This window comes from Nannobrachium achirus, assembly GCF_963921795.1.
Source record: "Nannobrachium achirus genome assembly, chromosome: 23".
Taxonomy (NCBI): Eukaryota; Metazoa; Chordata; class Actinopteri; order Myctophiformes; family Myctophidae; genus Nannobrachium; species Nannobrachium achirus.
The window spans coordinates 50225714-50250339 of record NC_137830.1 but is presented as its reverse complement, the minus strand read 5'-3'; the positions used below and the strand labels follow the sequence as shown (position 1 = coordinate 50250339).

Below are 24626 nucleotides of genomic sequence, written 5' to 3'. Positions count from 1 at the left end.
GAGGCAGCTCCACGAATCATCATCAACGTAGATTTAACACTAAACAAGGCTCTAACTCGTTCTCCTGCTACACCATCAACATGTGGAACGCCCTTCCTCAAGCCCTAAAGGAGAGCAAATCCCTAGCCTCCTTCAAAATTGGTATGAAAAGTCACCTTCAGACAGCTGCTACCCGTGACTTGTAAATAGACTAAGCCCCCATGCCCCCCCCCCCCCTTTTTTTATTATTCTTTTTTCTGCCTTTGTATTTGATGTTATGCTTTTGAAACTGATATTATGTACTATGTTCTATCCGTCTGTCTTTCAATGTTATATGAGATACTTAAAGTGTGGTTCCTGTGGAAATAAGCCTCGGCTTTCTAGGATCTCCTTTTAGTTGACCTTGTACCAGTGATTTGTACTGTCATGAAACTGTACTTTTTTCTATTGCAAACTTCTAATAAATTCTTCAATCAATCAAACAGTAATCATCTCTATAGAGTGTTTGTTCAGTAACTGTTAAATAGCTCTATAAATGGGGCTACATTGACCCCTAGGGGTAATCGGAGGTACTACAGAGGGAATGTGAAAGAAAATATGAAATGCAGTTGTATTTAATTATGAAACTTTAAGAAACTTTGTGAGAACCTAAGTTTTCAAGAACCTGACTACCACAACTGTTACAGAGTAGAAAGTAATACCTTTTTGCATATAAAAATATATTTGCATAAATATTTTAATAACTTTAGGGTACTTTGATTCAGAAAGCACATGCAGAAAGGGAGAACCGAAGTCAGAAACGTTTGTGATGCACTGATAGACCAAACACCCTATATCAGGGGTCTTCAACGTTTTCAGGCCAAGGACCCCTTAGTTGAGAGAGAGATGAAGCAGGGACCCCTTAGTTGAGAGAAAGTTGAAGCAGGGACCCCTTAGTTGATAGAGAGTTGAAGCAGGGACCGCTTAGTTGAGAGAGAGATGAAGCAGGGACCCTTTAGTTTGAGAGAGAGATGAAGCAGGGACCCCTTAGTTGAGAGAGATATGAAGCAGGGACCCCTTAGTTTAAAGAGAGATGAAGCAGGGACCCCTTAGTTGAGAGAGAGTTGAAGCAGGGACCCCTTAGTTGAGAGAGAGATGAAGCAGGGACCCCTTAGTTGAGAGAAAGAGAGATGAAGCAGGGACCCCCACAACCTGTTCATAGATTCCATATAGTTTCATTGTTTGACAGCACAATCATCAGTGTATTTTGGATTCATGTCAATTTGTGTTTTCAGATATTTAACCACTTGAACCGTCAATACTCAATAAACTTGACCTTTCACTCTGTACTTAGTCTGCTCTTTTCCCCCTTATACGCCAAACCTCTTTGCCAAAAATAGCCGATCTACAAGCTCACAACGCCTCGCAGCGCGAGGCGTTGTGAGCTTTTAGATCTGCTATTTTTGGCTAAAGTTCTCATAGGAGAGATAACAGGCAAACTTTGATCAAAGTAACAATTCTTCTACATTCTCTTAATTTTTAGACTTCTTGTAAATTAATTAATGCAAATGTTTAACAATAGTTTAACTCTTGAGAGGATAAAATGAAACCAAATGGTTGGTTACCAACTCTCCATCATTTAGCTGGGGACCACCTGGAACCCCCTCAAGGTCCACAGGTGGTCCCCGGACCACTGGTTGAGAACCACTGCTCTAATGATTACTGTCAGAAATAGAGAGTACACATGGAACCAAATCTGGTTCCATTGTTTGATTGATTGACTGAGGTATTTATTGGAAGTATTGCATAGTAAAAGCTACAGTTTCATGACAGTTCACTGATACAAGGTCTGTGAGTGGTTTTTCAGGGCGGTTTTAAAGGATGCTTGAGATTTGCACTCCTTTAAGGCCTTCGGTAAGGCGTTCCACATTTTGGTGGTATAGCAGGAGAACAAATTTGATCCTTGTGTACACTCTGAATTACAGACCTGGCTGTAAGGGTCCATTTGGTTCCATTTGTACACTCAGAGTTACAGACCTGTAAGGGTCCATTTGGTTCCATTTGTTCACTCTCAGAGTTACAGAGCTGTAAGGGTCCATTTGGTTCCATTTGTACTCTCTCAGAGTTACAGAGCTGTAAGGGTCCATTTGGTTCCATGTGTACACTCTCAGAGTTACAGAGCTGTAAGGGTCCATTTGGTCCCATTTGTACACTCTCAGAGTTACAGAGCTGTAAGGGTCCATTTGGTCCCATTTGTACACTCTCAGAGTTACAGACCTGCAAGGGTCCATTTGGTTCCATTTGTACTCTCTTGGTGAGCTTGTAGATCTACTATTTTGAGAGAATAAATAAATACCAATCTATAGATGAGGTCCCAGCAAATATAAATGAATACAAATAATAGTCAATTATTTAACAATAATAATAAACAAATCTATAGCTGAAGTCCCAGCTTATATAATAATACTACTATTAATGATTTAATAATAATAAATAAATACTACTAATAATGATTTAATAATAATAAATAAATACAGATGAGGTCCCAGCAGATATAAATAAATACTAATAATAATGATTTAATAATAATAAATAAATACTACTAATAATGATTTAATAATAATAAATAAATACTACTAATAATGATTTAATAATAATAAATAAATACAGATCAGGTCCCAGCAGATATAAATAAATACTACTAATAATGATTTCATAATAATAAATAAATACAAATCTATAGATGAAGTCCCAGCTTATATAAATAAATACTACTAATAATGATTTAATAATAATAAATAAATACAGATGAGATCCCAGCAGATATAAATAAATACTACTAATAATGATTTAATAATAATAAATAAATACAAATCTATAGATGAAGTCCCAGCATAAATAAATAGGCTACTATTAGTAATGATTTAATAATAATAAATAAATACAGATCAGGTCCCAGTATATATTAATAAATACTAATATAATGATTTCATAATAATACATAAATACAGACTGCTGGGCGGAACCTTTTCATCGCTCCTCGTTCACCGGAAGTAAGACGGAGCCGTTTGAGTGACGGAGCGGAAGCAGCGTGAGGTGAGTGTAGTTCTATATTTTTAGAGAAGGAGCTGCGAGCTGCATACATATACAGATCCTTCTCAAAAAATTAGAATATTGTGTAAAAGTTCATTTTCTTCTGTAACATAATATTTTTTTTAAACTTTCATATTGTTTAGATCCATTGTGCATGCAGTGACATATTCAAAAGTTTTGTTTTGTTTTAATTTAGATTTTTATGGCATACAGCTCATGAAAATCAAAAATCCATATCTCAAAATATTAGAATATTCCACACAGCCACTCAAAAGAAGCATTTATAATACAGAAATGTCAAAGTTCTGAAAGGTTATGTTAATTTATGCACTCAGTACTTTGTATGGAATACTTTTGAACAATGCCTTCATCAGTGGGGCGTGGCATGAAGGTGGTCAGCCTGAGGTACTGCTGAGGTGTTATGGAAGCCCAGGTTTGCTTTGATAGAGGCCATAAGCTCATCTGTGTGGTTGAGTCTGGTGTCTCTCATCTTCCTCTGGACAACACAACACCGATTCTCTGTGGGTTTCAGGTCAGGCCAGTTGGCTGGTCAGTTAAGGCCAGTAATACCATGGTCACTACACCAGTTACTAGTAGTTTTGGCTCTGTGGGCAAGTGCCAAGTGCTTCTGGCTAAAATAAATCAACATCTCAATAAAGCTTGTCAACCTACGGAAGCATTAAGTGCTCTAAAATCCCTGGGTAGATGACTGTCTTGACTCTGAACTTGACAAAACGCAGTGTGGGCAAAACCAGCATTGCATTGTATTGCAGGGAACGGAGCGAACAGGCTGGCTCCAGGCTAACATAAAGGTGCTTTACTTGATGTTCTCCGTGGGGCAGAGGATGGTCCTGCCCAGTGCCGTCTCCTGGTACGCGGTGGCGTGGAGGTAGTCAAAGACCACCTCCTGCAGGTTAGGGCTGTCACGATATGACATTTTACATGACGATTAATTGTCACTCAAATAATTGGCGATTAACGATTTAATTGTATTTTTGTCGTTGATAATTACATTTCTGTTTGGCTTTTAGGCTTTGAAGTTGCACATGGTAGATATGACACATAACCTAAATATACAAATACATTACTGACATATTTGACTACTTAAAAAATTACTTTGATAGTGGAAATAGCCGATCTACAAGCTCACAACGCGTCGCGATGCGACGCGTTGTGAGCTTGTAGATCTGCTATTTCCACTATTTCAGACATTTTTTAACATTCACGATTATGACGATTATGACAAAATAATTGCGATTATGTCAAATAATCACGATTAGACGATTATGTAATAATTGTGACAGCCCTCCTGCAGGTTGGTCTCCACCTCCTGCATCTCCCTCAGGATGACTCCTCGCTCGCGCTCGATCTCCGCCGCGCTCAGCGTGCTGTTCTGAATGATGTCGGCCAGGATCTCCACCGCTTGGTGGGAGAAAAACCAGGGGACAATTAACCTATTTAGGCCTGGGATTATTGAATGCTTTAACCAGTGAAAAATAGCAGATATACAAGCTCACAGCGTGCTGCGAGCTTGTAGATCTGCTATTTTTGAAAAAGTCGTGAAAATGTGTGCAAATCTTTGAATATATGTATTTTTTGAAGCGAACGTTTGTAACTCAAATTTTGCTTCTGGGTGGTCCCTGGAACTAAATATTTTGAGATGCGGGTCCGTGGCCAAATACATATCATTTTGGGGGTCCTTGACATGAAAAGGTTTGAGAACCACTGACATAGTGGTCTCTCAAGAACAGACTAACTGAGTTCCAGTTAAGTGAAAAGGACCCTTTCTTTGACGATGGCTGGCCAGATTGCTGACATAGAAACATAGGTTTTTCAAAAAAAACCTTAGAAGGATTCAAAAGACACTTATAGAATCGGGTCAAAATTCTATTTTTCACGATTAAAAAATAATAGCAGATCTACAAGATCTACAGCACTCTGTGCTGCGCTGTGAGCTTGTATATCTGCAGTTATCTGCAGTTTCTAGCAGTTCCAACTGCTAGAAACCTTGGTGTGGTCCTGCACATTGCATCAGTCACCCGGTCCTGTAGGTTCACACTCTATAACATCCATAAAATCAGACCTTTCCTCACCCAGGAGGCAGCCCAGCTCCTCATCCAGACATCTGTCGTATCAAAACTTGACTATTGTAACTCTCTCCTCACTGGTCTCCCGGCATGTGCACTTAAACCTCTTCAACTGATCCAAAATGCCGCGGCACGATTGGTCTTCAACCAGCCTAAGTTCTCACATGTCTCTCCCCTTCTCCGCAGCCTCCACTGGCTCCCGGTTGCGGCCCGCACTGAATACAAAACACTGATGCTGACCTTCAAAGCAGCCAAAGGTATGGCTCCTCCATACCTCCAAAACCTGATCAACCCCTACACCCCCACCCGTTCACTTAGATCAGCCAACACAGGGATGCTGACAGAACCCTCACTGAAGGCCCCAGGACAGAAATCCACTCGTCCGAGACAGTTTGCCCTTCTGGGCCCCAAGCTGTGGAATAAACTTCCTGTCGCACTTAGAACAACGGACTCACTCGCTAGCTTTCGCCGTGGACTCACCTTTTCAGACTCCACCTTGACCCATAGCACTACTGAAACACTCAATGACCATACATGAAGCTAGTCAACATTTTTCTTTTTTCTTTTTCTCTTTACTGATTTTTTGTTTTAGATTGAAATTCATATGCATTTGTTAGATTGTTGTTGATGTTCTGACATGTTATCTTGTTGTATTATCTGCTTATTGTAAGTTGCTTTGGATTAAAAGCGTCTGCTAAATGCCTAAACTGTAAACTGTAATGTGCAAACATTGTTTTCTCACTCAACAGGAAACAAACCAACAAAAGGTTTAAATGTATAAAGGGTTATTTTCACATTTCTAAAGTGACAATTTAAGGACTTTTAATAGGCTACGTCTCCACAAATTCATTTATAGGGGGCAGATATTGTGAAGAAATTGTGAAAATAGCTAAAAATAGCTAAAATAGATCTACATGCGAGGCGTTGTGAGCATGTAGATCTGCTATTTTCACAATAGAACCGTGTTATACAAAATGTTGTGTTATTAAAGGAGTAGTTCACCCCCAAAATATATACTATTGGGATTTGTTTCTTGATTGTTAACTGATTATTGGTCATGTCAGCTCAACAAAAGTGTCTCCACACTTTTTTTTCCAAGTAGGCTATGCTATAGCTCGGGGGTTTTCCTATGCAAATAAAGTCTTCAATCAATCAATCAATCAATACTTTAATGGTTTCCTGTGGAAATAAGCTTAGTCTTTTCATGGATCTCCTTTTAGTAGACCTTGTACCAGTGAACTGTACCGTCATGAAACTGTACCTTTTCCTATGCAAACTTCTAATAAAGTCTTCAATCAATCAATCAATTAATTAGCCCACAGTCCGTCGCCCAATAAATTAAAACAATTAACGGATAATTAACGCTGATTCCTCAGTGATTCATTCTTCTTGAATGAGATGACATTGGGCTTGTGGCAGGGCAACTCACCTGAGCACACGAACGCGACGTTGGAGTTGACAAAAAAAGCAAACTAATATATCATGAATTGTGTGTTCTTTTTTTAGTTTTTTTTTATACAATGTGCGCCCAGTGCACGACGGGGAACAAAATGTGTCGCTCTCTGTTATCCGGTGAGTGAGTGTTCCTACCATAGGAGACGCGTGTGCATAAATTAGAAAGCGCGGCCTGTGATTGGCTGGAGCGGAGTTCTGGAGCGCTCGGCTGTGGTCACTTGGACTGCGCGGGCGGGTGTGAATGCGTTTATCGTGGGCTTGCCCAGGCCTTACGGCCTGGGCATAAATATAACGATTGCATTCACCACGGCTTCGTAACTCTTCGCGGCCACTCGCGCCTGCGGCGCTCGGGGGCGAAGAGCAGGACCAAGGTCCGCTGGCCTTCGCGCCGCTTGCAATGTCGTGGACAATAAAACGAGCGCTCCTTCAAACGGCGTCTCCTACGGTAGGAATAATAGCATCCGGCCAAGTTCTCTAGGCGGATACGGAAGTGGTGTGCGCATGGATGTGTGCGTGCAAGAGTAGGCCTACGGAATACGGAAGACGGGCGCGAGACCGGATCACACGCCTGAAAGAGTTATAGACGGGTTTCTGGTCCACGTCACGTTTGATTCGGTACCAAAATTAGCCAATGAAACCAGGCTTAACCAGCGCTCCCCAAAACAACAGGTTTGGGGATTGGACGGACTGATTACATGATACAGTCACCTGTGCATATAGTCTCAATGTTTGTAAACAAGAAACCCGTCTATAGAACCATCACAATATGTTGCTGCGTCACATCCATCACCCATCAAATATATGGCGGTGTTTATCTAAACTTTTTCATTTCAAGGACCCCGAAAATGATCTAGGACACACCACTGGTTTTGGCCCAGGACATATTTTGTGCCATAAAAGATTTGTGTGGTTAAAATAATTCAGAAATACAAAATAATAATCGAATCTAATGTTTTCAAGATTGTTTGAAAATCTTCAGATCTACAACCTCAGTGTAACACAAAAGTAACGCAAAACATTTGAGTCCTTTTTCCACCACTGAAGCTGGCCATTCTGCGTTAGTGTTTGAACGTGGAGAACAGTTGTGTTGGAGCTGATTAGTTGTTTGAGATTGATTGATTGATTGATTGAAGACTTTATTAGAAGTTTGCATAGGAAAAGGTACAGTTTCATGACGGTACAGTTCACTGGTACAAGGTCTACTAAAAGGAGATCCATGAAAAGACTAAGCTTATTTCCACAAGAAACCATTTAAGTATCTCATATAACATTGAATGACAGACGAATAGAACACAGTACTATGCAGTAGATATGTAAAGAAAAACAAAAAACAAAACAGTAAGTCTAAGCAAACAGTATACAGAGAAGGGGCAGGGGAGGGTAGGGTTGGGCTAGGTTAGTTTTTTACCAGTTGCGAACGGCTGCTGCCTGTAAGTGGTTTTTCAGGGCAATTTTAAAGGAAGCTAGTGATCCATCATCGTGCCATCCTTTGTATGCCTGTACGTTTTAAAGTTTCATGTTATGTCCTAATAGTAGCTTAGTTTTCACTATATTTAAAAAACTGCATTCATGGTCTGTAGAGGGCACTTTTTTTTACAGACAGATAAAAGGGCAGGGGCTCAAGCCCCCTTTGATGTCTATGTGTGCACGTGCCTGGAGCGAGGGGGTGTGTCTGTGTCCCAGGTTGTCAATGGTCACACATTAAAAGCACACCTAGCATCAATATGAGTTCACTGACACAACGCAGCCCTTTATTTATTATCCTCAAACCATTATTTCTACACCGAAAATGTGTTTTAAATCTGCACTGTCTGGCGTGACAATAATGGCATTTAAAAATAAAAGGCACAAAATAATACACACATTTCACAAGCCGTGTGTAGGCCTACGTTAATAGCGATATCATTTTCACATTGATTGTACACACGTGTTAAAATATTCATATTAAATGGAGGCTATGATAGTTTTTTATTGTTTTTAAATGGACTGAATGAACAAAAGGCATTCTCCTCCTCCTCCTGCCCTGCCTACTGTTGGTGCGTACACGGCACGCCCATACACACACGTTATGTGTAGACTAAGACGAGTGTACAGTCAGTCACACACACACACACACACACACACACACACCGGGCTGGAAAAGTGGCGAGCGAAAGAGAAAAGCGAAGCTGCTTCGGACTGGGAATAGAAAGAATCCAGCAGGCAGCAGACCCAGAGTTAACGGTCAGCATTCAGCAACGGTCCCATCATAATATATAAATTATATATGGGACAACAAAGCAGTGAACGGAGGGTCTAAGATACACACGGAGCAATAAGGGAACGCGACGTTTTTCTGTTTTGTCTTTTTGTTTTAAAAAGCGGACAGAGGAGGAGGATCTCTCTCTGTGTCTGTCTGTGTGTCTCTCTCTCTCTCTCTCTCTCTCTCTCTCTCTCTCTCTCTCTCTCTCTCTGTGTGCACTTAAGGCTGCTAGAGTCGCTCAGTCTGCAGCCTTTCTGTCTTTGCACGCCAGTACGGCACCCAACAACAGCGGTTCCGTTCGGCTCCGTTTTTGTGTTCGGAGAAAATGGACCGGTGGTCCTCCTGAACGGGCCGGGGCCGGGGGGAGCCGAGCCGAGCCGAGCCGAGCTGAGCCTCTCAGCAAGCAGAGCCGCTCTGCAGCATCGCGTCGACGGGACACGGACCGGACGGTTGCTGTTGTTGTTGTTGTTCGGGTGGAGGGTGAACCGTTGGAAGCCGTTGGAAGGAGGATGAACCATTCCACTCAGATGGCTTCTTACTAAGCTCACCATCACAGAGTCTGGGGTGGGTGGTGGGGAGGAGAGGAGGGGGCTGCCTGGGGTATCCCCGACCCAGAACCAACCAACCAACCAACCAACGAACGGATTATATTATACCTCCTATACGTGCTTTTATTGCGTGAAACTTGCGTGTTTTTCTGTGTAATTTCTTTGGATCGCTGGTCGTCATCATGGGCAAGGAGCAGGAGCTGCTGGAAGCCGCCCGCACCGGCAATGTGGCCACCGTGGAGAAACTACTGACGGGGAGGAGAGGAGGGATCCTGGGCTCAGCCTCCGGGTCCATACCGCTGCCCAGTCTACTGAGGTGAGAGAGAGAGATAATAACAACCTATGGCATTGGTCCGAAATCTCATTGTTCCGACATCCCATTAGTAGTCAGAATCTGGTGACGTTTAAAGGACAACTTTGTTGTTTTTACAACAAGGGTTCATATTTTAGATTGTTATTCGAGAAAAGACAATGTGAGTGTTAAAATGTTTTCATTTGCTTCGTTCTATTGTTTTATGGCGTTTACCGTGCTAAAATGTGGGCCATGCATATGCATGCGTGGCTAAATATGTATTTTTACACAGAATAAGCCAGCAGTTTCTTTATTGCTGTTTACAGTAACACTTCTAGCCCCCATAAGTCACATCCAAACATGAAAGGTTGCGTTGTATGGGCTTATTTTGTGTAAAATGACATATTTAGCCACTTGTACGCATGCCTCCAACCACTGAAATAAGAATCTCTACAACAATAGAAAGAAGTAAATGAAATCAATTTAACACTCATCTTTTATATTCTTTAATTCCAATCTAAAATATGAACCCTTGTAAAAAAAACTAAAGTTGTCCTTTAACCTGGTGAAAAATACTATGCCTAAACCTAAACCTTACCCTAACCTCAGTAAAACTATTCCTAACCTAACCCTAACCTCAGTAAAACTATTCCTAAACCTAACCCAAACTCTAACCTCAGTAAAACTATGCCTAAACCTAACCCTAACTAAATTCGGACAAATGAGATGTAGGACTAATGAGATTTCTGACTTATGGGCAGTCCCCCCATATACTGTAATGTTGTACCACTAGAGGGTCGCGGCCCTTCGGGCCGCTCACATCTAGTTAAAAAAAAAAAAAAAAAAAAAAAAGTAAAAAAAAAAAGTAAAAAAAAAAAAAAAAAATGGGGGGGGGGGGGGGGGGGGGGGGGGGGAACTATTGTGGCGGAACTATTGTGCCGCAGCACGTTTCCGGTCGGACATCCGTTGACTGTGGACTGCCCTGTGCCCTGTGCCTATGCCCCCCCCAAGTGTGCGCGCTTCTCTCCCTCTCCCTCTCCCTCTCCCTCTCTCTCTCTCTGGGGGAGTGTTGGAATGTTGCTGCTTCAAAGTCCGTTGACTGTGGACTGCCCTGTGCCCTGTGCCTATGCTCGAGTGTGGGCGTGTCTCAAAGTCCGTTGACTGTGGACTGCCCTGTGCCCTGTGCCTATGCTCGAGTGTGGGCGTGTCTCAAAGTCCGTTGACTGTGGGCTGCCCTGTGTCCTGTGCCCTGTGCCAAAGTGGGCTGCGGCCTTAAGCCAATTGTAAATATAAGATAGTGTGCTGCTGCTGCTGTAGCTACTGTGGGAGGGCTATTCGCTGTGATATAACCGTAGTAGTTATCTGCTGTGTGCGAAATATCTATTGACAACATGATCTACAGCGGTGTTTCTCAACCTTTTTTCTGCATGGGCACACTTTTCATGATGTCCCAAGAATCCATGGGCACACCGACATAATATGGGGGTGTATGTTAAGGGCTGTCGCACAACAGTAGTGAAAACAGCAGATCTACAAGCACACGACGCCTCGCACCGCAAGGCGTTTTGTGCTTGTAGATCGGGCTGTTTTCAAGGGGCACACTTGACCCTTCTCAGGGGCACCAAAGGTCCCCAGGCACAGTGGTTGAGAAACACTGGTCTAAAGCAGTGTTTCTCAAAGTGGATTCCAGGGACTCTCTCTGTGGGTTCCTTAATTGGGGGGGGGGGGGGGGGGGGGGGGACCTGTATCTCTGACAGTGTACAAATGGAACCAAATGATTTGGTTCCATTTGTACACTTGTCAGAGTTAAGGGGAAGACCTTGGCCTTACTACCAACTTAATGTGAAACATGCTCCAGACAGCAACTACAACAATCTCTCTCTCTCTCTCTCTCTCTCTCTCTCTCTCTCTCTCTCTCTCTCTCTCTCTCTCTCTCTCTCTCTCTCTCTCTCTCTCTCTGAGGGGTGTGTACTGTACAGTCGTATTGTTCATGGATATTGTGACAGCTGATTGCTGTTGGTTGTGTAGACAAAGCAACAGGGTGTGTGTTTATGAACCAGTAAAACTCCCTAATCGGGCCAATATGTGTTTTGCAAAAATCGGCCACGTGGTGGCGCTAGAAGAGGCCCATGTGCAAGTAGATGTGAAGATGTTAAGTGTCATGCATATAGGCCTATGTGTTGAGGGAATGTGCGTGGCTAATTGCAAAGAAAAGGCATGATGTGTTCATGATTTGCGGATCTTTTTGAAAGGGGAGCAATCCATCAAACTTTAGAAGGCAGTCGTAGCCTATCAGGAGGGAATATGGGAAATGTGACAGATGCATGTTGCTGACATGAGTTGCGAGATAGTGTGTAGCACTTTGCGTGATTTTAAGGCAAGATCTGTAGGAGCAGTGTCCATGAATGTTGTAAGAAAAAAGCAGCCTCATGGTGGCGCTAGAACAGGGGCATGTGAGAAATGAGGGGCGGAGGTTGTGGTTTGTCAGACAAGGATTGTGTGTGCAAAGTTTGACATGGATCCCTATCCATGCCAAACTTTGCACACACAATCCTTGTCTGACAAACCACAACCTCCGCCCCTCATTTCTCACATGCGGTGCCGAAGATTAGGGGCAAAAGTGTGACAGACTGACGGACAGCCAGTGGATGTTTTGATAGTAACTGCGCCCTGACGGTCGCAATTATTCACTTTACGTCTATACATTATTATTGTTATTATTATTATCATCATCATCATTAGTATTATTATTATTATCAACTAGAATGTATGTATGTAAATGTAAATAGGGAATGAATGCCCCGCCCTTTAATGCAAACCCCATTATACCTGTTGTCATAGGATCTGTTTTTGACCATCTGTTTGTGTGTGTCCATTTATGCCCATATATGGAGATATCTGTCTGTTAACGTCCATTTTATGTCCATATATGGAAATCTCTGTAGGACCCGTATTGACCATCTGTTTTCCGGGGTCCATTTTATGCCCATATATGGAGATATATGTATCTGTCTGTCTGTGTCCCTTTATTCCCATTATGGAGATCTCTGTATCTGTCTGTGCCTCGGACTGTGTTGCAGACACAGTGCCGGTTCCCCCTTTAATGCAAACCCCACTATACCTGTTGTCATAGGACCCGTTTTGACCATCCGTTTGCCTGTGTCCATTTAAGTGAAAAGGACCTTTTCTTTGACGATGGCTGGCCAGATTGCTGACATAGAAACAGAGTTCTTTTTTTTTTCAAAAGACACTTTCGGGTAAAAATTCTAATTTTCACGGCGCTGTGAGCTTGTATATCTGCTAGTTTTCAATAGTTAAAGCATAAAATAATGATACACAATAATGTGTACCCGTTCTACACATCCACCTCTGAGCTGAGTGAGCCCCACTGGTGCAACCTTTCACCCCAGGGACGTGCAGAGAATGTCAGAGAGAGACGGGGGCTGAAATTTCTAAAAGGGCACTGAAAATGGCAGACCTCCAAGCTCACAACGCGTCTCAGCGGTAGGCTATTTTCGGCGCTTGATACCACGCTGAGCTAAACAAGTCAAGAACATAATCAAGTCAATACTGGAGATGTGGTGTACGGTATGGATTTCTACGTAGAGAGGGCAGAGAGGGAGAGTTTGGACAAGGCAATTCTCTTGAACGCTGCCTTCAGGTATGGCATGGAAAGAGGGGGCATTTGCATTTCTTTCACCATAGTAACTAGACCAGGTCAACCTGGTTGTGCCAGACCCCCTGTCTGTCATCATCATTTATGACATCATGCCTTTTGTAGGTATGTCATCATCATGTCATCATCATATATACCCTTTATATAGAAAAGGGACAGACCGACATTTGCTTATGTAGGCCTACCCATTTCATGGGTCTGGCAAAAATCAAACCTCGGTTCGAAGTGAAGCGGTGAACTTTTATTCTATGTGTTCTAGAGCTATGAACTCTGTGATCTATACATCCATCCAATTCTGAATGAATGAATGATTTTATCTGGAGGGCCGAATTGACATGTGAAGCTGGACCAATCCTCAAACTATGGTCTCATTGGACATTTTTAATCATCCAATCATCAGACCGGGACGGACGTTACACACATATTCTGGATGTTCCTGTTCATGTCTGTTTCTCCATCTGTTGGACTGCATGCAGACACACACAGACATGTTGAGTTGCACGTACTGAGCTGTGTGTGTGTGTGTGTGTGTGTGTGTGTGTGTGTGTGTGTGTGTGTGTGTGTGTGTGTGTGTGTGTGTGTGTGTGTGTGTGTGTGTGTGTGTGTGTGTGTGTGTGTGTGTGTGTGTGTGTGTGTGTGTGTGTGTGTGTGTGTGTGTGTGTGTGTGTGTGTGTGTGTGTGTGTGTGAGTGAGATCTTAACCACTTGAACCTTAGGCTCTCTATTCTTGGGATGTCATCATACCCGACGAACATTCGGTGAAAATAGATGATCTGCTGCGAGTTGCAGCAAGCTTGTAGATGCTCTGTTTGGTGTTGAGGGGGAAAAGAAGGGAGCCAAGTCAGGGGCGACTGGGGGACCCCTGGGCCGGGGGACCCCAGGACTGGGGACCCCTGGTGGACCCCTGGGCTGGGGGACCTCTACTTCGCTGACCCCGGTCAGCGAAGTATAGAGAGTTTAAGTGGTTAATTGTTTTCCTCTACTTAAAAGTACGTGACCCTTACTCTGTCGTTTGTCTCTAAGGCAGTGGTTCTCAACCTGTGTGTGTGTGTGTGTGTGGGGGGGGGGGGGGTCGTTTTCTCACTCAACAGTAAACAAACCAACATAGCGGTAGCGATAAAACACATGTTAAAAGTTTAAAAAATATTCTTAGTGGATCAAGGTAAATTCAGGGGGTTCAAGTTTGGGTCCCTTCACTTACTATACAGGAAAAAAAGACCCCCCAAGCATGTGAGGGGTCTAACTAGTGGGTTTTCATGATTCTGAATCCATTGCAAGCATTTGTTTTGCACGAAAAATATTCCCCTGGACAAAAACTGACCCACAACACTATGGTGTAGTGATGAGTCATCACTTTTCACACTTTTGGGTGGGTCAATTTTTAGCCCGAGGAATGTTTTTTGTGCAAAACAATTGCTTGCAATGGATTCAGAATCATGAAAAAGCCCTAGTTAGTTAACCCCCTGAATTTACCTTGATCCACTAAGAATATTTTGGACGATTTTTAACATGTTTTTTGGATGACCCTAAGGATCATAAAAAACCTTGAACCATTACTAGTGCAATTTCTTTTGGGTCAAACCTCAGATTGACTGGCCTACACAACCTTGATCCAGACAAGGATGAGAACCACTGCTCTAAAGGCCTTGCACACAAAGTCTGATCAAAGAATAAATCCATGTTTGTTTTCATTTGAAGCCAGTGGGTTTTGGGCGTTGCGTTTAAAAATGTATGGACTGCTGCTTCAGCTCTGTGTGCAACGCCATTGATTCACCCTGATCTTGCACTTTGTAAGCTGCCCTGTATAGAGGGTATGCGCGTGACATCACTGTTGCTGGAAGTTATGTGGGAACGCCTACTGAGTGGCAAAAAACTAATTTCTGCCATTGACAGTCCATACATCCAAACAGAAAAGTCCTATCTGATTGTATTAAACAAAGTTAAACTCACCAACATTGCGGCTGTACTGAAAGCTTGAATTATCCTCTTTCTATCTGCAAAGTTTTTGTTTCATAAAAATCCACCATAGGCATGTTATGAGCTACTTTCTGTCAAGACATTCTGTGCAGGTTTTAATTTTTCCAAGTGTCAGAGTTTGGAAGCACTCGTTTTCAACAACACAACATCCTGCTGCCTCCTGCATTATGTACAAATTAGAAACAGGTGGTATGCAGGGCCGTTGATTGATTTGCAACTAGCACTTCCAAACTCCAATGCTCCAAGCTGCTCAATGTTTTGCCACTCAGTCTAGATTAGGGGGGCGGGGCCCAGTGGACGTGCATACCCTCTATAGTAGAGTGTTTGATAGTCCAGGCGTTTCGGGCAGTATTTTGATGGAATCGTGCACTTTATGAAAGAAGCATGAAATTTGGCACACAGTTAGAACTAACATATGGAACATTTTTGGCTATAGGGGCATCACAGATTTGTCTTGGGAAACTTGTGGGAGCCAATCAAAGTTGGGCTCTCATAGACTTTACTATAGAGTAAAATAATACAAAAAATAAATATGCTTTAAGTAGCATGTGAGGGGTCAAACTAGGTGTTTTTCGGGATTCTGAATCCAATGCAAACATTTGTTTTGCAGGAAAAACTGGCTAAAAACTGGCCCATAATTTGGCAATAAAACTATGATTTAGTGATGAGTCATCATGCTTTTCACAGTTTTGTGGGGGCCGTTTCTTGGAAGGGATGGCATGTCCTAACTGTGTGCCAAATGTCATGCTTCTTTCATAAAGTGCACGATTTTTGCCTGAAACGCTCTGACTATGATGAATGCCTGGATAAAATAACTCCTGCTTGTTTAGAGCAGTGTGTTCCTGTTCATGTCTGTTTCTCCATCTGTTGGACTGCATGCTTCGCAGACACACACAGACATGTTGAGTTGCACCCACTGAGCTGTGTGTGTGTGTGTGTGTGTGTGTGTGTGTGTGTGTGTGTGTGTGTGTGTGTGTGTGTGTGTGTGTGTGTGTGTGTGTGTGTGTGTGTGTGTGTGTGTGTGTGTGTGTGTGTGTGTGTGTGTGTGTGTGTGTGTGTGTGTGTGTGTGTGTGTGTGTGCGCGCGCGCGTGCGCGTAATGTTGGTCAGTGTGAGTGTTTCATAATTATTTGAGTACTTTTGTGCGGTGCTTTGTGTACACGTGACAGACCAACATGGTTGTGTGTGTGTGACATGTGTTCCAGGGGGGTCCCCAAATTATTAGGGGGGGGGGGGGGGGGTCCCCACTGATGATTAACCTAATGTGCAACATTGTGACAATTTAAGGACTTTTTAATACCTCTAAAATGACAAAGTAAACATTGGCCAAATTGTCAAATATCAGAGGCGGGGGGGGGGGGGGGGTGGGGGGGGGGTGGGACTGAGTTACTAGGGCCCAAGGTGGAGGGAGCCTTAATTATTTATTGAAAAATAGCAGCGAGCTAGATCTGCTATTTTTGAAAAAGTCATGAAAATGTGTGCAAATCTTTGAATTTGTGTGATTTTTAAGCGAACATTTGTAACTCAAATTTAGCTTCCGGGGGATGGTCCCTGGAACTAAATATTTTGAGATGGGGGTCTGTGGCCAAATAAACAAACAAATACATATCATGTTTGGGGGTCCTTCACATGAAAAAGTTTGAGCACCACTGACATAGAAACATTTAAAAAAAAAAACCTTAGAAGGATTTGACATTCAAACATTCAAAGACTTGTCCCAGTGAATCCTTGTAACCAGGGCCAAGAATTTGGCTCATCATCCTCCTCTTTCCACTGCAGCAGACTTTGCAGTCTCACTCCACTGATTCAGCCTCCCTTTCCTCCTCCCCCTTCATCATCCCCTGAAGCTCTTTTTCCTCGTCTTTCTCTTAATCCCATCTGTTTTCCTCCTCGCTACCTTACCTCTCTGCTCTCTCTCTCTCTCATCCATGCAGGACAGAGAGAGAGAGAGAGAGCGTTGTCATTTCGTAACACAATTTGATTTATCCAAACATCACTTTACCCTTGTACTGTATTTTTACCTCTGGTGTCTCTCCCTGGATGCCAATTCAGAACCTCTGCCCCTCATTTTAGTTCAACCACAAAATGATAAATGTACCCCCATTGATTCCGGATGGGGACCCAAATACATTTGGGTCCCCATCCGGAATCAATGGGGGGTAAATTTACTATAATCAATTCTTTTTTGTCTTAGGAATGCCACAAATAAGAACAAAAAATACATATTGAACTCAAGTCTCCATGGTGTGAGTAATCAATAGAAAAAAGGTCATTTTGGGGGTGAACTACTCCTTTAATCTCCCTTGTTATTCTAACCTCTCTCTCTCTCTCTCTCTCTCTCTCTCTCTCTCTCTCTCTCTCCGTCCAGGCGGCGGGGGGGGAGGAGGCTACGGCCAGCGGCCCCCCGCCAGCGCGGCGGCCGGGCCCGGAGGTCCAGGCGCGCCTGGAGAGCGGGCCGCGCGCCGCCGCTCGCTCTCCGCTGGCGGAGCGCAACGGCTTCCTGCGGCTGCGCGTGTGCGGCTACCGCGCCACGCTGCTGATGTCCACGCTGAGGAACCTGGCCGCCTTCTGGAGGACGACGACCAGGACACGCAGGTGAGGGGGTGATATGGGGAAAAAAAAACATATTTTCCCCAAAGCTGTATCGCGATACGCGATACACAATCTTATCACGATTCTTTTTCATGTTGGTTTTTATGGTTATTTTTGAGCGGTGGTAAACCGCTCCATAGATTGGTTGTGCGACTGCGTGTGTCTGTAGCCACTTTTCCTCAGCGTTTTGCCATAGCAATATGTGTGTTTGCGTAGCCATATTACATCACCAATTACATCCTAGACCTATATTCTAGTCTTTTTCCTCAGCGTTTTGCCATAGCAATGTGTGTGTGTGTGTAGCCTGTATTACATCACCAATTACCAATTGAAGACGTTATGCAAGTACGACCACCGCTCACTTCACATTGGGTGTGATTTTTCAAGTTACTTAACAGTACAACCACCTACAAGGAGACAAAAACTTAAAGAAAAAGGAGTAACAGACCATTTAGACCAGTGGTCCTCAAAGTGGAGTCCAGGGACTCTCTGGGTTCCTTTTGGGAGGTCTAAATTGACCCTTAACAAGTATGTAACTCTGACAGCATACAAATGGACCCTTACGGGTCCATTTGGTTTCATTTGTATACTGTCAGAGTTAAGGGGAGACCTTGACATTTTCAAGTTTGAGAACTACTGCTTTAGACCAAAATGCAGGTTTAAATGAATTCTGCAATGCAATGAATCTGCTCTATCAACAATTTCAACAGGATTTTCATTGTATCACGATATATACGATATCTCTGAAAAGGCATATTGTGGAGACATTGTATCCTCTTAACGATATTTATTCCCTTTTGGCCCCGCAGGTGTTGCCCATGGAGATCATCGTCGGGGACACGCACCTGGACATGAAGGTCAGCACACACACACACACACACACACACACACACACACACACACACACACACACACACACACACACACACACACACACACACACACACACACCTGGACATGAAGGTCACACACACACACACACACACACACACACACACACACACACACACACACACACACACCTGGACATGAAGGTCAGCACACACACACACACACACACACACCTGGACATGAAGGTCAGCACACACACACACACACACACACACACCTGGACATGAAGGTCAGCACACACACACACACACACACACACACACACACACACACACACACACACACACACACCTGGACATGAAGGTCAGCTGTCCTCCTGTTCATTCTATCTCCTATAAATAAAGGCAGAAAAAGCCCCCCAAAAAAGTAGATTGTAGATCTGCCATTTTTGAAAAGTCGTGACATTTTGGGGCACATCTTTGAATGTATCTCAAATATTTGTTCTGGGGGTCCCTGGAACAAAATATTTTGAGATCCGTGGCCAAATCCATATATTTGGAGGTCCTTGACATTAAAAATCACACCCGTGTGAACTGAGTGGTGGAGTCTGTGCGCGTGTGTGTGCGTGCGTGCGTGCGTGCGTGCGTGCGTGTGCCTTGCCTGTTCTGGCCTGGCCTGAACAACAGCGCCCCTCCCTTAACATGTGTGGTCAGAAAAGGTACTACACCACAGGCTTGAGGCTACATACAGACCCACCCACCCACCCACATACATACATACATACATACAAACATACAAACAAACAAACAAACAAACAAACAAACATACATACCTACACACACGGCCACGCTATGGAGACGGTGTGACCACCGCTCAAAAAGTTTGAGAACCACTGACATAGAAACACACTGTAGGTTTTCCGTGAGTAATCAATAGAAAATAAGTCATTTTGGGGGTGAACTACTCTTTAACACACTGGGTGCCCCTAGATTGAGCCCCATTTATCCCCTCTCGCTGCCCAGGCCCACCACCATTCTATTGAATACGGCCCTGCTGCGTCAATGCATGCGTCATGACCTCACTTGGTCACATGACCGCAGACAGGATGTTGTTGTGTAACTTACTGTATGGACCAGTGTTGATCATAGCTGTTCATTGCCGATCAAAAGTTGGTCATTTTGCCGCACCCCGCCACAGTTTTAGCCATAAAACAAACATCAGAGATAAAGGGCGTTAAAGATGGGGAAATGCATTGGATTATATGGAGAAAAAACGGCCGCGCGATGTTCTCAGCGTCGATTCGAAGCGACCCGCGGTGAATGGGCTGCATCCAGGCGTAGCCCCGACCTAACAATGAGATTTAAATGTAATACTGTGAATACAGTAAACGCGTCAAAAACGTTGTGGGCCTCCAGCGACATCAAAGAGTTTGACGCGTGGGCACCCGCTGAGTTAATGGGTTTCAACAAACACAACGTGTGTCTCCCACAGGACGACGGACCACGTGAGAACCCCTCGGACCCGGAGCCCTCCCCCATCAGCGTGCACGTGGACAGTCTGGTCATACACAGACGAGACGACGGCTCCTTCTTTATAGGAGGTGATGCACGCACGCACGCACGCACGCACGCACGCGCACGCACGCACGCACGCACGCACGCACGCACGCACGCACGCACGCACGCACGCACGCACGCACGCACGCACGCACGCACGCACGCACGCACGCACACACACACACACACACACACACACACACACACACACACGACCACATGCTTACAGCTCCAACCACTGTTTCATTTCATAACTGGTCCTGCATAGACGTCGTCCAGATCAGTGGTTCCCAATTTTTTTTGTCTCAATATTTATCTCAATATTTATTTAATCCGAGGCACCCCTACATTATAATTCTCACTCCCAGCACCTTATATTTATAGCATATCATCGTTGTCGGGTGGAAACCTTGTATGTCCAAAACCGTTCGTTTTGTATTTATCATCTATAATATGTACTAAACTAGTGAAAACAGCCGATCTACAAGCACACAACGCCTCGCATTGCGTTGCGTGCTTGTAGATCTGCTGTTTTCACTAGTTTTGTGCGACAGTCTTGTATGATGAAGCAGGGCTTTACTTTACCAAAAGACGTACACATATGAAACTTGGAGATACGAGGTTTCTGCCCGACAGTGACGATATTTTAGTGATTATGTTTCGAGGAAAACGTTGAGATAACAGCCAATTTGGTTAGAACTGACTGAAAATAACTTTGTACTTCAAGTTTAAAATGATACTAAATATTTTATCAAGTGTCCAAATAAATTCCAAATTATCAAATGATCTCGCGGCACCCCTGGACTGCCGTCACGGCACCCCAGGGTGCCCCGTCACCCACTTTGAAAACCCCTGGTCCAGATGTTAAGCGGCTCACAGCTACTCCCTCTTGTGGTCTCAGTGGAGAACAACGGCCCGGCGGCAGAGGACAAAGCCAGGACGGACTGCGACGACGGTGGCGGCGGCGCGTTGAGGCTGAGTGACAGCTCTCTGAACCAACCGCAGACTGACGGCCTGCTGATTGACACCTCTCTGAGCCCGGTCCCCGAGGCCGTGGCCGTGATCTGCACCCTCCCCAAAGCCACGCAGACCCAACCCCTCCCCCTCCTCCCCTCCGTGTCCAGCAAAGAGAAGGTGAGGAGCACGCCTACACAGCCGCGACCGCGGTTTTCCCAGTGAACCTGAGCACAAGGGTGGGGGCGTGGGAGTGTGGGGAACACCATACTAGGGCTGTCTTCGACACAGGATTTATGAAGTCGATTCGAGTCGCGGGGGTTAATCCGACGCGTCGACGAATCGTTTTATAGTCTACTTTGTGTAAAAAAAAAAGAAAAAAAAAGTGTTGCTTTAAACCACGTCAACATAATAGAATAATACATTAAGAGATGAATTGAATACACAGTGTTTTCGGTGATATCGGTGCGCGAGCACAAATGTTATCTGCATAGCAGTGTACAACCATAGAGTTATAACACACCGTTAAAACAAATAAAACATCTCCGCTGTTTCAACTCTGCCCCGTCTCTCTGCACTGTCTGCAGCGTGCAGTAGAGATGAGACATTCGCGAACGATTCCGCTCTCTTGAACGGCTCTTTTAAATGAACGATGGGATCCAGTCCGCAGTCGCGGGACACAGAGCACTGACAGAGTAATGAGTCAGTGTCGAGAACAGATTCATTTCAGAAACTGATCATAAACAGGTGGAGGCACAGCTCCCGCTTGAGCCAGCAGTGACATGTCATGGACGCAAACACAGCGAAACCCAATCATTCATCATGGATTACAACACTGGAACAATTCAGAAGCACTTTAATTAGAAAATGTAACTTGTAGCCTACACTTGTGTATGTTAATTTGACGTTAGAAGATTGTTTACTACTTCGTGGACGCGCGTTTGTGCTGTGGCAGGTTATTTAATATGGGATTTTGACAGCGTACTTCCTCCTCTTAACGGAACACTGTCCCGGCTCGAAGCGGCGGTTCTGAACCGTTCTGGCCGTTCCGTCTCACTTTCAACCCGACGCTGGTGCGAGACAATAAATAACTGTTCGCCAATTGCTACTTCTCATTGGAAGTACATGACACCACACCAGTCCAGCAGTGCACCGCAGTACTGGCAGTAGTAGGCTATAACTGGTGATATATTGACTCAAACAATTGGCGTCGATTCCCGGGGCTTAAAACGACGCGTCGATTCGTCGATTTTTAGAAGACACCCCTACACCATACCACTGACTATTGCCATCGATGGAGAGGTTATATAGCTTTATGTAATGAGAGGCACTCTTGCCGAAGAGACTCGTCGCCAATTGCAAGATATTTAAAAGTTATTTGGGGCCATGATGATAACCCCTTCTTCCCATTATTAGACTAAGGATTTATATTGTCTGTGTTATTGTTTACAACCACAATTATTCACGTGTGGCTAGATCGCGGTTCCACTAGTTTTACTAGTAGGCTAGTGTAGGCCTTTTCAGAAGTTAATTTAATGTTTTCCATTTAATTATTTCCTTTATCCTCATCTAATCTTGCGCTAATGCACACAACTGTTTTCACCAGGTTTTAAGGCCTAGTAGGCTTTTCAGAAGTTAATTTAATGATTTCCTTTATTGTCATCTTGCGCTAATGCACGCAACTGTTTTCGCCAGGTTTAAGGTCTTATTTTTGTATTTATTTTTGTGCTTAGGTTCACTGGGAAAACCGCGGTCGCTACACAGCCACGTGCACACATAAGACCCTTTTAGACTGCAGCTTTAGTGCCACACAACATCACACCACACAAAATATCTACATGTTCAACTGCACAAAAGTCCCCCTATCGGTAAGAAACAAATCTATTATCATGTATTACAACTATATCCTGGTGGTCTAAATGAAAAGTCAGTGAGTGATCATTCATTATGAAGTGTTTTGGCCCTGTTTGGCCTAGCTCAGACCTACTCTAGATTGGATACTTTTTAGTACCACGTTTAGTACTGCTTTCACACCACTCTACCCAGGTCCTTGTTGTGGAAAACCTGGCACAAGTGGGCGGTGTGGTGTGGTGTGGTGTTGGGCCATGTCAGTGGAAAAGTGGCTATAAAGTGCCCTCTCCAGACCATGAATGCAGTTTTTACTATGGTGAAAGAAATTAAAATGCCTCCTCTTTCCATGCCATACCTGTAGGCAGCATTCAAGAGAATTGTCTTGTCCAAACTCTCCTGAACTTGAATGCAGCATCTTATGTTGAAAGAATTGATGATTATGCTTAGTTCAGTGTGGTATCACGCACCGAAAATAGCCGACCTCCAAGCGAGAGGGCGCTGTGAGCTTGGAGGTCTGCTGTTTTCCATATTTCCACCAAAAGGCAGTTTTAGAAATGTCAGCCCCTGCCTCTCTAACATTCTCTGCACGCCCCTTATCCTGGGTGCGGAACCAGGTGTGGTTATTTCAATAAAACCATTGTTGGAAAATGGAAATAAAGCATTTAATTTCTTTATTCTATGTGCACTGTGCAGTGTGCATGAAAGGATATGCTATTCATTATCTGGGTTAGGCAGGCAGTGGACCTAAAGCAGAAAAACATTAAAAACGATATAATGCAATTGTTTTTGCTAATATCGTGAGTAATATCGATATCGAGGTATTCAACAACGTTATCGAATATTGAAGGTTTTCCTAATATCGCCCAGGCTTAACGCACGCACGCACGCACGCGCACACACACACACACACACACACACACACTCACACACGCGCAAACACACAGGTTCAAGTCTTTTCCACTAATCTTGGTCACCTTTTTTTTTGGGTTGTTTGTTCAGATGCTGATGGAGGAGAACGAGTGTCTGAAAGTGGAACTCTCCAGAGCCAAGATGGCGCTGGCTGAGGCCCAGATGGAGAAGGACTCACTTCTGCACCGCATGAAGAGTCTCAAGATCAACACCAGCTAGGGTCAGGGTCAGGGTCAGGGTCAAGGTCAGGGTCAGGGTCAAGGTCAGGGTTAGGGTCAGGGTTAGGGTCAGGGTCAAGGTCAGGGTCAGGGTCAGGGTTAGGGTCAGGGTTAGGGTCAGGGTCAGGGTCAGGGTCAAGGTCAGGGTCAGGGTCAGGGTCAGGGTCAGGGTCAGGATCAGGATCAGGGTCAGGGTTAGGGTCAGGGTCAGGGTCAGGGTCAGGCTTTTCTCTGTCCGAAGGCGCCGGGAGGCAGCATTAGCAAGCAACGTGGCTGTTTTTTTGTTGTTGTGTGGATTATTTTCTTTTTTCATTTTTTTTTTTTGCTAACTCATCCTAGGCGACGTCAACAATTTGGCGGTCGGGCGGGGGAGGGAAAAAGTTTCTCAA

General features: G+C 44.1%; 2 protein-coding genes across 2 annotated transcripts in view; both read left to right on the top strand.

Annotated features, from left to right (window-relative positions):
- The window catches only part of LOC308308968 (stonustoxin subunit beta-like), a gene marked incomplete at its 5' end in the record, with an annotated part of 72804 nt that overhangs the window by 11974 nt on the left and 36204 nt on the right, over positions 1-24626 (top strand). The window lies entirely within an intron of this gene.
- On the top strand, positions 18737-24238 carry LOC308308967 (bridge-like lipid transfer protein family member 3B; the record flags this gene model as incomplete). Its single annotated transcript, XM_080754420.1, has 4 exons — positions 18737-18775; positions 20241-20349; positions 21207-21439; positions 24110-24238. 4 exons carry the CDS (start codon positions 18737-18739, stop codon positions 24236-24238), a joined length of 510 nt encoding a protein of 169 aa, XP_080610546.1.